This window comes from Marmota flaviventris, chromosome 8, assembly GCF_047511675.1.
Source record: "Marmota flaviventris isolate mMarFla1 chromosome 8, mMarFla1.hap1, whole genome shotgun sequence".
Classification (NCBI taxonomy): domain Eukaryota; kingdom Metazoa; phylum Chordata; class Mammalia; order Rodentia; family Sciuridae; genus Marmota; species Marmota flaviventris.
In genome coordinates this window covers 53,535,716-53,551,991 of record NC_092505.1, presented here as the reverse complement: position 1 = coordinate 53,551,991, position 16,276 = coordinate 53,535,716, and the positions used below count along the sequence as shown (strand labels likewise).

General features: G+C 36.7%; 2 protein-coding genes and 1 pseudogene across 17 annotated transcripts in view; 1 reads left to right on the top strand and 2 right to left on the bottom strand.

Annotated features, from left to right (window-relative positions):
• The window catches only part of Iqcg (IQ motif containing G), a 41,569-nt gene extending 34,852 nt beyond the window's left edge, over positions 1–6,717 (top strand). For 5 of the 7 annotated variants that reach the window (XM_071615242.1, XM_071615243.1, XM_071615244.1 and 2 more), the window contains 3 exons: positions 3,423–3,554; positions 4,596–4,697; positions 6,578–6,717. In XM_071615242.1, the coding sequence (XP_071471343.1) occupies positions 3,423–3,554; positions 4,596–4,697; positions 6,578–6,715 (372 nt within the window). In that variant the 3' untranslated portion in view covers positions 6,716–6,717. The remainder of the gene's footprint in view (positions 1–3,422; positions 3,555–4,595; positions 4,698–6,577) is intronic. The other 2 variants (XM_071615245.1, XM_071615246.1) reach the window with 2 other exon arrangements.
• Positions 686–4,071, bottom strand: LOC139706713 (transcription initiation factor IIA subunit 2 pseudogene; annotated as a pseudogene).
• A 254-nt stretch (positions 6,718–6,971) lies between the features above and the next one.
• Lrch3 (leucine rich repeats and calponin homology domain containing 3) overlaps positions 6,972–16,276 on the bottom strand; it is a 126,469-nt gene continuing 117,164 nt past the window's right edge. For 6 of the 10 annotated variants that reach the window (XM_071615236.1, XM_071615232.1, XM_071615234.1 and 3 more), the window contains one exon: positions 11,425–14,590. In XM_071615236.1, the coding sequence (XP_071471337.1) occupies positions 14,390–14,590 (201 nt within the window). In that variant the 3' untranslated portion in view covers positions 11,425–14,389. Of the gene's footprint in view, positions 7,051–7,822; positions 14,591–16,276 lie in introns of those variants that run through there. The other 4 variants (XM_071615238.1, XM_071615235.1, XM_027936019.2 and 1 more) reach the window with 2 other exon arrangements.

Below are 16,276 nucleotides of genomic sequence, written 5' to 3'. Positions count from 1 at the left end.
GCTGTCAAATGCTTCATATTACTTATTTTGGTCTACTTGAGCTATTGATTTCAGCTTCCTAAGATAATTGTGGATCTATCAGTTTTTCCATGTGTTGGATCATTTTCACTTTCTAATATTCCAAAATATTATTAGAATATGAACACTCATAACTATAATATTTTTAAATTAAAAAAATTTTTTTGGTGATACTGGGGATTGAACCCAGAGGTCATCTAATACTGAGCCAAACACCCAGCCCTTTTTATTTTATTTTGAGACAGGGTCTTGCTAAATTGCCAAAACCAGCCTTGAACTTGTGATTTCCCTGTCTTTTAGCCTCCTAAATAGTTGGGATTACAGGCATGCACCACCATATCCAATTTATAATATCTTCTTGTTTTTTATTATACATTTTTGTTGGTGCATTATAGTTGTACATTGTACATAATGGTGGGAATTTTTTTGTACAAATTCGTACATGCACACAATATATATAATTAGGCCAGTGTCACTCCCCAGCACTTCCCCCAACTCCCCTCTTCCTCCTCCATTATCCCTTTGCTCTGTTCTAATCTTCCCTTTTCATGGGGAATTCCCCCCCCCCAATCCTTTCCCTTTTCCTTCCCTAGCTTCCACATGAAAGAAAACATATGATTCTTTTTTTTATAAGTTTTTAATATTTATTTTTTTAGTTGTAGGTGGACACAATATCTTTATTTTATTTTTATGTGGTGCTGAGGATTGAACCCAGTGCCTCGTGCAAGCTAGGCGAGCGCTCTACAACTGAGCCACAACCCCAGCCCCTGATTCTTTTTTAAAAAATGAGTTTATAAAAGAATGTTCATAAGAAGGCAACAACTTTTGATTTGCCATTAAAAAAAGTTATGTTTCTTTATGCTATATAACAATGGTAATGTAAGAGAATATAGTTACAAGCTTCTTTTTGCTGGAATTCTCTCATAGTACAGTACAGTGTAATCATTTATGCAATGCTAGAATAAATTTTAAAAAAGTCTCTTCTTTGCTTCTCTTCAAAAAATGATGAATAATAACAGAAGATGGCCTGAAAAAGTCCATTTTTTTCTATTTATTCTGTAGTACTGGAGCCAGTATTTTTACCATCACAGGCTACAATTTCACTTTATCCATTTTAATAAGTTCTGTCACCTCTCTGAATTCAACATCATGCAATACAAAAGTCTGCACATTATCGCAGAATCTGTATGTATTTACAGAACCTCTGAAATTGACTCTGTTCCTGACCCTCTGAGCCAATGATAATTTATAGCCTTATCAAACTGAAGCAGAACTTGAAGGGCAAGTTGGGGGGGTGATCTGTTGAGACTATCTATATAAGCTCATCTAGGCTCTCCTGAAGACTGTTTCCCAAAGTGGTATTTCTGTATAACTAATATGCCATGGCTTCTGAGGAAGAAACTTTTTCTTCAGGTTTGCATTGATGTCAGAAGTGGCACAGCCAGGAGCCTGCCTCAAACATGATTTTATTTATATATGTATAATAAAAAAACAAGAAAATATTATAAATTGGATATGGTGATACATGCCTATAATCCCAACTATTTAGGAGGCTAAAAGATCACAAGTTCAATAATATATTATATACATACATTATATATATAATTTGTTGATGGACCTTTATTCATTTATCTATATGCGGTGCTGAGAATCAAACCCAGTGCCTCACATGCGTGAGGCAAGTGCTCTACTACTGAACCTCAACTCCAGCCCTCAAACATGATTTTTGACCTTAACATAACTGTCCCTAGTTCTATCCATTGTCCTGCAAATTACATAGTTCCATTTTTATTTATGGCTGAATAAAACTCCATTGTAAATATCTACCACATTTTCTTTGTTCATTCATCCACTGACAGACACCGAGGCTGATTCCATAGTTTGGTTATTGTGAATTGTGCTTCTATAAACATAGACATGCATGTATCATTTTAATATGATGATTTTAATTCTTTAGGATAAATACTAAGGAGTGGTATAGCTGGGTCATGTGGTGGTTCCACGCCTAGTCTTTTTGAGAAACCTCCATACTGATTCCATAGTAATTGTACTAATGTACAATCCTGTTAGGATTGCCTTAGGCCTGAGCCTAAGCAACTCCATTTTAAAAACTTCATTTTAAAAGACCTGCAGGCACACTCACAGAGCCCTCCAGTATGCCCTCAGGCAAGTTACTTCCCCTCACTCTGATAACAGAGTGAAGCCCCTGGCAGGCTGTCCTCGCCTGATAAGAGGAAAAGGCGAGAAGGTCAGGGTGAAGACCACCAGACCAGTTGGTGGTAAATGATGTCACTGAAAAGTCCGGTGGTAGCTGATAAGGATTGAAAGGGGGGGGTCAAAAGCCCCCAAATTTAGTGTACATCATAGAGCAAATAAACAGGGATTCAGCCAGCCGAAACAAGGATGCACTTTTATTTCCTTGCCTAATTGCTCTGGCTAGAATTTCTACCACTATATTAAATAGCAGTAGTGTGAGTGGACAAAGTTGGTTTTATCTCAGAGATGCAAGGATGGTTTAACATATGTAGATCAATAAGTGTAATTCATCACATAAATACAAGTTCAGGACAAAATCACCTAATCTCTAAAGAGATACAGAGAAAGTGTTTGACAAAAATTCAACACCTATTCATGATAAAAACACTGAAGAAACTAGGAATAGAAGAAACCTATCTCAACATCATAAAGGGTTTAATAAAAAACTCAAAGCCAACTTCATAGTAAATGGGGGAAAACTGAAAGCATTTCCTTTAAAATCTGGGGAAAGACAAGGATGTGTCTCTTAGTATCTAACTGGTGGCAAATAGCTTAAATATACATTTTCTGTTTCTTATACATATCTCTTTCATTTTCTTTTGCAACAGTGCATCTTTGAATACCTTTCAGAAATGAGGTATCATCTTTCCATCACATTTCAATGCTAGGTTCTAGGTATATTATCTTAGACTCATATTCATTTCTTTTAGAATTTTGAAGACATTGCAGTCTTCTTGACTATTATTTAGTGCTGTCAGTCAAAAAGACATCTGATGTCATTCTTTATCCTAGAGAATTTGCTACTTACTTTTTTCTTTTTCACTTCAACTTCCCTTTCCCAGATATCAGGAACGTCCTCCTTCTATTTTTAATCGAATATACAATAAAGTGTACAAATATTGAGAGCATGATTTTACATTTACATATATTCACCCATGTAACCACCAGCTAGATTCAGAGAAACAGCATCCCAGAGGTCTCCCTCATGCCGCATTTCCAAACAATAAAGCATCCATCCCCAGATAAGTAACCATTGTTCTATTTTCTGTCACTATAGAAAAGTTATTTTTTTCTTGAATCTCATATAAATGACATCATAAAGTATATACTGTTTTGTATCTGGTAGAAACCATGTTCTTTCCAAATAGAAACTTGAGGAGAAACTGGAATTCTGGATGGAAAAATTTGATAAAGACACAGAAATGAAACAGAATGAATTAAATGCTCTCAAGGCTGCAAAGGCCAGTGACTTAACACACCTTCAAGACCTAGCGAAGATGGTAAGGAAGAAGTGGACAGGTGGTCCGAGAAGTGGTGGTAGCTAAGCTACAGTAGTTGGGGATGCTTTTTTTTTTTGGTCAGGTAGAGGTATGCATGTAAACTGGGTAGGACTGTCCTTAGAGGATGATGATGGTAATAACAGCTAGTATTTGTATAGTGCTTACTCCATTTCAGGCACTGACTGTTGTGGCTGTCTTAAATACAACTTGCTTAAACCCCACAACTCTGCAAAATATATAGATATTGTACTATTACTTCTACTTTATGGTTTCTGAAGACAATTTATAACTGATTTCTTTTTTTTTTAAATTTTTTGTCTTAATTGGTTACACATGACAGTACAATGACCTTGACATATCATACATTTGAATCACATGGGATACAATCTCATTTTTCTGAGTATACAGAAATCATATTGGTCATGCATTCACATATATACACACAGTAATAATAATGTCTGTTTCATTCTACTATCCTTCCTATCTCCCCAACCCCTCCCCTCCCCTCCCATCACTTCTCTCTACCTAATCTAGGGTAACGCTATTCTTTTTTCCCCCTTCACATCTTCATACATGTATTTTGTATAACAATGAGGGTCTCCTTCCACCATCCATGCAGTTCCTTTTTTCCCTCCCTTTCCCTCCCACCCCTCTTCCCTATGTAGAGGTAATCTTCTCATGCTCTTCCTCTCTTCCCCATTTTGAATTTCTCTGATTTCTAAAAAGCTTTCTTACGTTTTTATTAATGAGTGTAGAGGTTCCTAAACTTTTCTTTTAAAAGAGCCATTTGAATATGCATATTATACCATTTAAAAAAAAAACCTCATTATTTTGAGGTCACTATAATTATTATTTCACTTTTCTGAAAGATTTTTAAATTTAAAATATCAAACTGAAAAAAATTTAATGTAAATATCCTAAGAATCTAGGAAGTTTTTTTCCTTTGGTTTATGTTTAGATCTATTAAAAGTACAGAGTTGACTGGGCCAATAGCTTAGTCAAGACCATACTGTAACATATGATTAATGTCTGCTTTTGTAGATAAGGGAATATGAACAGGTCATCATTGAAGATCGTATAGAAAAGGAGAAGACCAGGAAGAAGATAGAACAGGATGAATTGGAATTGAGGAGTGCCATAAAGGTAGAAAACTGTAGTTAGCATTTTGGGGTCATGTCAGTGCCATAGCTGGTGTAGGAATGAAAGCATTCTCATCCATTATCAAATACACAGCAGCTTTCTATGGAACAGATCTGAAGAGAAACAAGGCTTTTTGTTCTTATTAGAATTTGTCAACAGTCCATAGAGCAGAACAGGGAGACAGGTGACTTAGAAAAGGACACACCACAGCTCTTACTCTAGGGCAAAAGAGATAGGTGGTTGGCAGTGGGAGCAAAACCTAGATCCACAGGGCAAATTTGGGAATACTACTTCTAACCAAAACCAGTTCTTGACACAGTGATTCTTTTGAATCGCCTATTGTTTCTCAAAAGATGTTTTTAAATAAGCAGAGACTATTTGCTATGTTCTGATATAAGCTGCTTTCAAAAAAAGAGATAAGCAGGTTAGAGAAGAGATATTTTAGTTATATATGAACTTTTGTGTATGTTAGTAATGACAAAATTAGAAGGTCACAGATTCTGGGAAATATTTTCAAGAAAACTGTAATATAAAAATATGATCAGCTGGACTGAAACTGCTGTCTGGAGAATCATCCATCTCTCTGAAAGAGGAGCATCTGCCAAGAGCCTAGGGGGCTAACTATAGTTTGGCTTATATATTAGAGGATGCACTAAAAAAGGAAGCTATAAAGGACATTCAGATATCCAAACCCAAGATATATAATTAGCAAGTATTTATCAAGCTTCTATGGGGTTTTCCAATTTGTCAAAATTCTTTTAGAGTATAAATGTAAGAACTAGCTGGAGACTACTTTTGTTTTAATTAGTAGATTTGCTCCTAGTTCTTAGGGCTTAATCTAATTTTAAAGTAGTTTAAGCTGGGTGTGGTGGTACACACCTGTAATCCTAGTGGCTCAGGAAGCTGAGGCAGGAGGATCCTGAGTTCAAAGCCAGCCTCAGCAACAGTGAGGTGCTAAGCAACTCAAGGAGACCCTGTCTCTAAATAAAATACACAATAGGGTTGGGGATGTGGCTCAGTGGTTGAGTGCACCTGATTTCAATCCCTGGTACCCTCCAAAAAATAAAGTAGTTTAGACTTTATTTTTGGTCCTAGGAATTGAATCCCTAAGTTGCTTAGGACTTCACTAAGTTGCTGAGACTGGCTTTGAACATGTAATCTTCTTGCCTCAGCCTCCCGAGTCACTGGGATTATAGGTTTATGTCACCACACCTGGCTTTGAATTCTTTCTGAAAATAAGAGGATTGACCCTTTAGTGAATTCCTAAAGATAAGAATGGATGTAGTGGTGCATGCCGGTAATCCCAGCTCCTTAGGAGGCTGGGGCAGGAGGATAACAAGTTTGAGGCCAGTCTCAGCAATTTAACAAGACTTTCAAAATAACAAAGGGTTGAAGATGTAGCTCAGTGGTACAGCACTTACCCAGTATGTGCAAAGCCCTGAGTTCAATTCCCATTCAACACTACAAAGAAAGAAAACAAAACAAGAATCCCCCCGCCAAAAGACAAAATACCAGGAAGTCTATTAAAGTTGTCTAGACTTACTCATACATTTTTGACAGAGTCTAACATCCCTTTTAGATCAAGTCATTGTTAGGTATGGGAAGCTTGGACCTTCATAAGGGAAGCAGTACCAGGGAGTCATGTTTCTGATATGAAGGAACAACTGGCCTAATCTGATTTAATTTTACTCCAGAAGAACTTCGCTTTTGAGGCCATGGCTGAAGCTCTGAGTCCTGCACAGTATGGGAGCATTAGTAGTGATAGTGTGCCTGGAACTTCCATGTCTCAGATGGAAACCACTCTAATATAGGTTACTGTGTTGAACAATCCCCTTCGGAGAGTCAGGCATACTGAGTTGTACTTCTTCCCATTTCTCTTCTAGCTCCAGGCATGGTGGCGAGGCACTGTGGTAAGGAGGGAAATTGGAAGTTTCAAAATGCCTAAAGACAAAGATGATAGCAAGGATGCAAAAGGTAAAGGTAAAGGTAAAGACAAGGACAAACGAAGAGGCAAGAAGTGAATAAGCCACCTTTTATCCTTTCCTGTGATGTTCTGGAGATGAGAAGGAAGACTTGGCCATCACAAATACTTCACTTCAGGTTGTTTATGCAGACATAAACAACAGTTTATGCAGATCGCCAGATGATTTCACTTTGTATTAGTTTTCAATCCGTGAATTAGCTATTGAATTTGTGTTTCTTCATATTTTGATTTTGATGTGAAGAACAGTTTTGAGTAGACTTGTAAAGATCTTGGTCTTCTCACCAGAAAAGAGTTCTTGGGCTTGGTTACAGTGATGCATTAAAACTTCAGTAATTCCTGTAATGTCTCAGATTCTGATTTTTTCTAATTTGTCTAAAGTGAAAAAAACGCATATGAGCAAAAGTGAAGTATTTGCAGAAATTACAAGGTGATGTTTTATAAAGTTATGTAGCATAACATACACATGGTAAAATATAATGAGTGTTGATTCCTCTCTTTAGATTTTTTATTATCACTTTAGTGTTTTCATGGCTGGTGGTGGCATGGAATATACACCTTATGATAAACTGTTCCCACAGCTTTTCTGGGAATAAGTAGGGATATAAGTTATAAATACAAGATTGAAGTGGAATGTTAGAATACATAGCCCACAAATGGTAAACATGAGGAATAGGTTTTCTGGAAGACTAATTTGCAGTATGTAAAAACCCAGCCTATGCCTGACACATAGTAAAAATGTCATTCTCCCTCTTAAAAAACAGTAAGACAGGGCTGGGGACATGGCTCAGTTGGTAGGGTGCTTGCCTTGCATAAACAAGGCCCTGGGTTCAATCTCCAGCACCACAAAACAAACAAACAATGAGACCATGAGGTCATTCTTGCCTTGATTAATTAAAACAAAATATTGGGTACAGTGCAGCTGATCATTTCTGAGAGGAAAGTTGTCCTAATGTGTCACATATTTCATGAATTAATCCTTCTGTCCAGCTCTAATTATAGGGAAGTCTTGATATCTCCACTTCCTTAGGAAAGTAAATTTTAATTTCAAAGGCCTATTTTAATAAAATTATGTTCATTGGTGTTCCTTCAGGGAATTTAGAGACACCCTTTCCTTGATTCTTCTTTGCCAAAGAAACCAAGCTACTTTAGATATGCACACTTTCAAATGTTTATTACAAGTTACTAAAGTGTTGTTTTTTATTTTAATGTCAATGTGTAAGGTGACATACAGGCAATTTAAAATAACATACATGATATTGACATATTTATACTTAGAACTTATGCAATATATTTACATACAAATATAGGACAATGTTTTACAAAATCTTTTACTAATTACATGTTTGTAACATTTTCAGAAATAAAATGAAATCTGCTGTAAACCATCTCACTGCAATGTGTATATAAAAAAGGCTTCTAAATATCCATGTTTTCCTTCATTTCTATAACCACTTAAGAACTTAGTTTAAAAAAAATTCATCAGACTCATCAGTATCATCACACATCATTAGTCACTGCTGACTGGAGGAAGCAAGAGAAATTATAGACTCCTTGATTAGGTATAAGGCTGTATTTTAGAAAGCTGTTAAAGAAAGTGACCTACTACTAAGCCTTTTCCTACTCTGTATTCTAGCCAGATAAAATCCCCTCCTCCCACGAGTTGTTTCCAGACCTAGTTATTACAAGAGAATATTGGTTTGGAGTGTTTAAGCAGAGATGCATTTCGAACCCTGGAAACTGCTGACATAAAATCTCTGTAGGTGGCAAGGGCTGCACCAGGTAGGACTTGGCCTGTTCACACTTCCAGTAGTGGGAAGGTCACTGCTTCAGGTTAGGAAGGAGTGTGACAAGGCTACTTTCATCTTACATTGGAGTCTAGCAAGGTTGAATGTTAAACTGAATTGTTCTTTCCAGTTTAAAATCAAAAGGTACAAATGAAACATTATACAAAAATTCTCCAACAAAAATGCCATGATTTTTGCATGCTAACACAGAAAAAATTCAATACTTGATATTTTTCTTCATTCTCAGTCAAAACTGTACATCATTTTTTCTAATAATTCAAATACAAATTTGAATTAGTTTGATAAAAATACATCAAGGTTTCATATTATGTGCAAAATCTGAAATAAGTTGAAATCTAGCTCCACTTATTCCTATAGAAAAATTAGTTGCAGATATTGCAAGTGCTACATTATGTAATGTCTTCTATACTTATGCACCATATAGTATGTTAAAGTCTACAATTTGGAGATTGTACTGAGGTTTAATGGTTCAACGTTGACTAGAAGGAAAAATATCTGTAGTTAAAAAATACAGCTAAACTCTAAACAAGTTATATGGTTGGTGAGTCTATTTGGAATTGTAACTCTAATGGGGTCTGGCTTAAGCACTTATAAGACATTTTTACTTTTGTTCTGTGAGGACCTCGAAGGATTGGGCTTTGGAGTTTAGGTGTTTTATGTATATATGTAACATATCCATATATATCCAGTGCCAAAATATATATGTATATACACTTGTGTGTATATATGTATATGTATGAATGTATACATACTTATGTGGTTTAAACTTGAATTAAAGGCTCCTGGTTTTGTGTTGTATACATATACATATACATACATATGTGTGTGTGCAAATATATTTTTTGGTATTGGAGACTGAACCCAGGGATGCTTTGCTCCTGAGCTACATCCCCAGCCCTTTTGATTTTTGAGACAGGATCTCACTAAGTTGCTTAGGGCCTTGCTAAGTTGCTAAGGCTGGTCTTGAATTTTGAATCCTCCTGTCTCAGTCTCCCAAACTACAGGGATTACAGGCGTGCACCACTATGCCCGGCTATGGTACATAATTTTAAACTTGGACAAAATGGTAATGTTCTAGTGAACCCAAATCTGTGCAGGAATAAGGAAAAAACAAACATTATTTTTACCAAATACTCAAAATGATTTTGTCCAAAACTATTAGATGCTGCATTCACATGATAAAGAAGGAAAACATTTATGTTAAATGCATGCAATGATAAAGAAAATCCAAAATAGTTAATAAGTAGAGAAAAAAATCCCTATATAACTAGTATCTTTACTTACTCTATTTATCTGGTTTACAAAGGCAGTCAACACCAAAAGATATCGCTGACAACTAAAAAGGGCTCAAAATACAGGGAAGAAAAATCTATGTGGTTTAAACTTGAATTAAAGGCTCCTGGTTTTGTGTTGTGTGAGCCAGTGGCCCTTTCCCTCCACCCACAATTGGGTATATAAGGCACTAATGGTGGAGCTCAGTGAGGGTAAGACAAAGACAGGAAGCAGTTTTTAAGATGCCCTAAATGCTTTCTTTCAGTCATGGAAACTGGCAGTTAACCTGTAAGAATATAAAGAATGTGGCTTTTTTCTTCCTTTTCATTTGCTTTTTTATAATCTTCCATTAGATGGGGAGCTGGATGTGTTACATTGCTGTGACTGGAATAAATCTGCAGGTCCAGGTGTCCTGGGAGCAGCTTGGGGCTAAGGGTGGCTCATTGAAGTTCATGCAAATGATTCAGAGTGGTACATGTTACCAGCTTAAGGACTTGGAATCTCAGGATAGAGTGCTTATTTGTGGTGAGCCGCTTCTGCTGTTTCTGCAGACTATGGTCGCCATTAGTAGATGGCGCTGGCTTCCACTGTGGTCTGTGACAAACAACTCCTTATCTAGGAGAGTTGGCACATGATTTTTCACCACCCTGTGAGAAAGCTCCACGCGGCAGCTTTGCATTGGGGCTTGGGATGCTTTATTAAGGCTGGGAGGGGCATCCGAGAGTTAGAAGAAGAAATATCAAGGACCTGAATAAACTGCTGAAAGAAGATTCCTGAGTTGCGTCTTCCTTGCGGGCAAGGGGTTGCGACACTTATTTATTTAGATAATAGCAGGATGATACGTAGAACCATCCTCAGGAAGAAGTTGATGTGGTAATGGGCTGGAGTTGGAGGGGGGCTTAGTACACTGGCTTCAAATACAACAGTATCGTTTCTCTGTTTAGCTATTTAAAATCTAGGCCTTCTATATTATTTGAATTTTGCCTTTAACAGAATAGTCTATGTCATCATAATACAGCTTCTGATTTTTAAATGTGGCTGAAAAATGCAGGGGGCAGGCAGTGCCCCCACAGAACCACACAACTATCTGGCTTGGAGCAGAAGTCTCCACTAATTAAAAATGGGAATGTGTTGAAAATACAGATTTCCAGGCCTCACCCCAGACCTAGTGAATGTGAATCTGTATTTTAACAAATGCTCCAGGAAATTCTAAATGCATAGCTGTTTAGAATTCAGTGAACCCTAGATGTCTTGGGAACTGGTAAAGATAATAGCATGTCTGTGCCTTCAAGAGAGCCAAATATCTTAGAAGGTATTTGCTGTGGTGTTTGAAATAAGCGTCTAGGAAAGCACAGCCAGTTTAGACTTCAGTGTTGGGTTCTCAATAATGAGAAGTTTCATGAGAAAACCAACTGGGTCTTAACCAAAAAAAAAAAAAAAAAAAAATCAGTGGAAATGGACATAACCTCCCCTAAAATGGAGAAATGAAGTAAAACATTCCTGGTAGGAATCATGGAAACAGTTCCTTCTAAGAACACGTTAAGAGCTTTGTTTGATATCAGACGGCTGACAGCAGCAATCTCGTTGTCCTGCTCCTTGTTTGGGTCAGGCCAATGCCAAGGTCCTGGGAGTCCTTAAACAGCAGATAGTTGGTGCTGCTGCTGCTTGGGAGGTGCAAGTTCCAGGAGAGCCTGGACGGTCACTGCCACCTGGCTCAAACCTTTCTCTTCTAAAATGTGGAGAGGCAAACATAATTGCTCCTGAAATGGGACAACGTAACATAAAACAAAAGAGAAAAAGGATGAACATCACTTCTAGAACTAAAAGTAAAAAATAAGTAGTTCTCTACCTCATAATAATCAAGTGAGATATGAAAAGTCTGTACTTGAGAAACTGACCTCTGTTAATATGAGTTAGACAGAGACGGTACCTGACACTGTCACTTTATTAACACAACTAAAAGTACACACAGAACATTTTCAAAACTGGAAAATTGAGAAGCAGCATACATTTATACATACAACAGAGGAAGAACAACAGTATGCTATGGAGTGAAAGCAATATCCTCTATTGCTGATAAGCAAAAGCCCAATAGGCAGGTGAAAAATAATAAAACAAATTCCAAGTTATGAGATGGCTCAAGCCTAAAAAGATATAACATTTTAGGAGAAAGCACTTTCGGGATTACATGCCATGGGAATACAAAATGGCTCATGATGTAACTTAGACTGCAATGAAAAGGGGAAGCCCACTAGCTACATTATAATTCTGATTCTGGGTTCTCAGGTCAGGCAGGGATAAATGGAAGAAATAAGTGTATCTAAACTCTTTTGAGATTTAGATGTATTTGAGAAACTTTCCCCTAATTTTGGATAGGTCATAGAAGGCCCAGTCTGAATTAGAAATCTGAATTATAAAATTAAAAAGGAGTTGTATTTAAAAAGGTAATGTGTATCATATCCTGGAATTTAATGGGTTAACTACACTGGTATTATGAGAGCTTAGTCACTAATAATGACCAATATGTGAAAAGTGTTTACAAGTTTGCTAATTGTTTTTGCCTCATTAACTTGTTTGGTTAATTCTTTCTTGTAAATAGAGAACAGAAAAAGGCAATTCTTAACCATAAAAATTATCATTGGGAGGGCTGGGGTTATGGCTCAGCTGTGTGAGGCACTGGGTTTGATCCTCAGCACCTCATAAAAATAAATAAGCAAAATAAAGGTATTGTGTCCATCTACAATTTTTAAAAAAAGTTTCACTGGTATTTCTCTTTAGGCTAAATATTCAGAAAAAAAAAAAAAAAAAGAAATTGCTCTCCAAAAAAGAATTCTGGTTCCATTAAAAGAGAAGTTATAGTATTTATTAAAGAAAATAACAGGATTTTTCTCTGCTTTCCATTGGCACTCACTATATTACTAGAATATTTTTAAAAACCAGTTGTAATAAAATATATAGTAAGTATTTATTTTTGAGGCAGTTATTGGTATTTGTGCTCCTTAATTACTTTCTTTTTTAAAATATTTTAATAAAAACAAGGTAATTGTAATCTTTTGACTGACTAGAACTTAGCAACTTTGTATAAATACTTTGAAAAGGACTGCAAGTATGGCTTAGCTGTGTTTAAAAATGAACTTGCATGGTGTTTTATCTTCTGGAAAAGCATTTCCTTCAGGACTATTTAGGGGCTCTCTTGTCAGCAGCACTCTGTAATCTGTACGGCCCCATGGTTCACACTTTTAATGGCTCATGCTTTCTAGACACACAACTAACTTCCAGCTGGTTAGAGGGAATGGTGTGTGTTCTCAAGACAATACACAACTACTTTCCTAAACCACACATGATAAACCACACATAAGCATGTGTGTTTTTTTAACAGGTGATTTTTTTAAAGGGACAAAACTCTGAGAATAATCATTGACTAAGACATCTTAAATATAAAACAAGCCCAAACTAACCCCCCAACTCTGGAAGGCACTACTGTAGAAAACTGAGGTTATCACAAGTGTTCAATATTTCGGTATTAACATTACACAGTCTTTAAAAGTGTTAAAATAACTGCCCTATTTAATGTGGAAGAAAACCAAGCAATCAGACCCGCAGGCTGAATTCTTCAGCAGCATGTTACATTCCTTGCAATCTCCCTTCATACTTTTGTTAACAGAGTTCAGAAGATTTCTGAAGGTTCAGAAACACCATTATGAGAATTAGAATCTGAATAAGGTCTGTTAGCTAATATACTAAGTATTCTGAAAGAGAGACAATATTTATTGATGGGGGCACAGAACAAAGACTGCAGCTGAGTACTTTACCTGCCAAATGCTTCAATTTAATCTCCCCAACAGCCTATATACAAATTCACCTATAAGGATGGTTCAAATATATTAGAATTTACATAAATCCCAAATAGCGTTCTAGAAGTGAACTTCAGTTACATTTAACAAGCAAAGTTACTGTGGACAAGTACCTACTCCTGCTTGATGTGTACTGCGTATATACATATTTGGCTCAGAACAGCAATTTAGGGACCTATATGATCTTTAAACTGAACATTATGACCAAATTAAAATTATTAACATTACATGGCCAGCACCTTCCAATGTCCAGAAATTATAGCCGTAGACAGATCTTTAAGGGCAAATTCAGGATTTCGGGGCTGTAATATAAGTGACAAGGTGCCCCCAAATCCAGAAGGGTGCCACTGTTTTCCTCATGCTCAGTAACTCACAGTTTTAATACTCAAGTAGTGTTAAGTATGGAAAAATGGCCAGATGGGCATTTTATTTTGTCATTTGGAAATAAAGTTCTGTGTGTCATATTTCTAACAACAGATTCAGGATTGAATTAGTACAAATGCACTGGCATTTATGATAAGAGAAACAAGGCCACAGGGCAGGAGAATGGATACATGACCAGGAAAGAAAATGCTAGTCCTTTATTCACTGTTAGCCATCATTAATGCTTACTAAGGTGACAGGCTGCTCACCTGGACCTGGAAGGACTTATCTACTAAGGTTAACTCTCTGAAGGCCAGGGCAGGGAGAAATATGTAAATAATGTGTCTTCGTGAACAACAAACCTCCTTTGCCAAGTACAGGAATGAAGTGGAGAATCACTGGAACACAATCTTTCAGCTACAGGGGGAGGACCCAGTAATAAAGCATACAGAGAGTTAACATTAAAGTACAATAAAATGCCACAAAGCCCAGAAGTTGGATAGACAGACAGACAAAACTGGATTCTTCTGAATGTGCCCCAAGAGAAAGTAGTGTTTCAACAGTTCTTTTAACGCTGAGATTTAGCTGAAGGATGTCGGAAGGGGAACAAAGAATGTCCTGTCCAAATTGTGAGCAAGAAAGGAAAACAGAAAAACAAAGTCAGTGGATCAGAAATGCAGATTTGAGTATAGAATTCAGTATGATCATCTCAATCACATTCAAAGGTACACATCCTGTAACGTTTTTACTTATGATGAATAAAATGATAAAAAGCAAAAACTACAATCTTCTTTGTATAGAGACTGATTTACTACTAGATAGTATAATAAAATTTGCTTATCTGCTTATTGGTGACTAGTATGAACATTGAGGATACACTGAACGGAACTGGATGCTGGCTTAGAGTCGTGTGAAGCCTGAGAGTGGGAGGGCCTTCTTCCCTCCCCACTAGTGAAGAAGGAAACGGCAGAAAGCACAGACAAAAATTGGGGTGGGCTGAGCAGGAAGAACTTTTCATGGAAGTCAGGTAAATCAAGAGGGTTCAAAGAATGAGGAGAGCTAATAATTAGGGGACATTTACCACCTAGCAGCCAAATGTGATGAATGACTTGAAGTTTTTCTAAATATCAGTCAAGTCCAAGCCTAATTCACTAATGTACAAAATGACTACAGAACTGCATGGGGCCTTGGAGATCTCTGCCATTTCAGAGATTATTAAATAAATAAAAACGTTAATGGACTTGACAAAAAGAAAAATATTTATTAATACATAACATACAATAACTCTTGGATATACGATACTGGACTCAAATATACGTTCTTATCATCAACTAAAGTTTTTCTGAATAACATTTAATAAAAACATAGTAATAAAATGAATAACCATATACTCAACCTCACCAGAGGATTTAAAGTCACCTATTCTTTCATAGTTCATTCATAATTTAACTTGTATAATGCTTTAAGAAAAATTGTTTTTCTCTATACATACTACCTGGGCATAGAATCTGTCAGATGTTAATAATATTAAGTTTTCTGTTTAAAATTTTCAAAAGCAGTCATCATGATTAAATACCCAATTTTCTTTTCAAGTCCAACAGAGCAAGTGAGGATGCATAAGTGAAGGCCAGAATGCCTAGAAATATAGGAGGACAAAGGAAGAAGAGGAGATAAAGGGTGGCAGAGGGATCTGAGAATGCCCATTGGTGTTTAAACCAGTTTGTGTATTTATTCATTTTCCCTTAGTTTGTCTAGACAAATGACTAATTTTTTAGCAAAAAATTTTTAGTGTAGCAGGAAGCATCTAAAATTGGTGGTGGTGGTGGTAGTGGTGACAGGGACTTGGGTGGAAGGCAAAAGGGGAGAAGGAAGTGGTGGTCTATGTGGAATGCCCATTTCCTCTTTCTGATAGGGGAGGAAGGATGTGTTAAGAACCCCAGTCTGACCACTTTGGAAAAAATCCAGTCTTTTAAAATTATATTTTTTCTATCTGTACCTGTCTTGATATGGCATAGCTCTGGTACAAACAGAGGTTGCCAGCTCATAATAAATACTATTAACCAATGCTTGGAAAATGCTGACTAAAATGCATGTTTATTTGTTTGTTGAGTACTGGGGATTGAATCCAGGGGTGTTTACCACTGAGCTACATTCCAAGTCCTTTTTATTTTTTATTTCAAGACAGGGTTTTGCTAAGTTGTTTAGGGTCTTGCTAAATTGCTGAGGCTGGCTTCAAACTTGTGATCCTCTTGCCTCAGCCTCCCAAGTCACTCAGATTACATTAGTGGGTGCTCCCATGCCTGG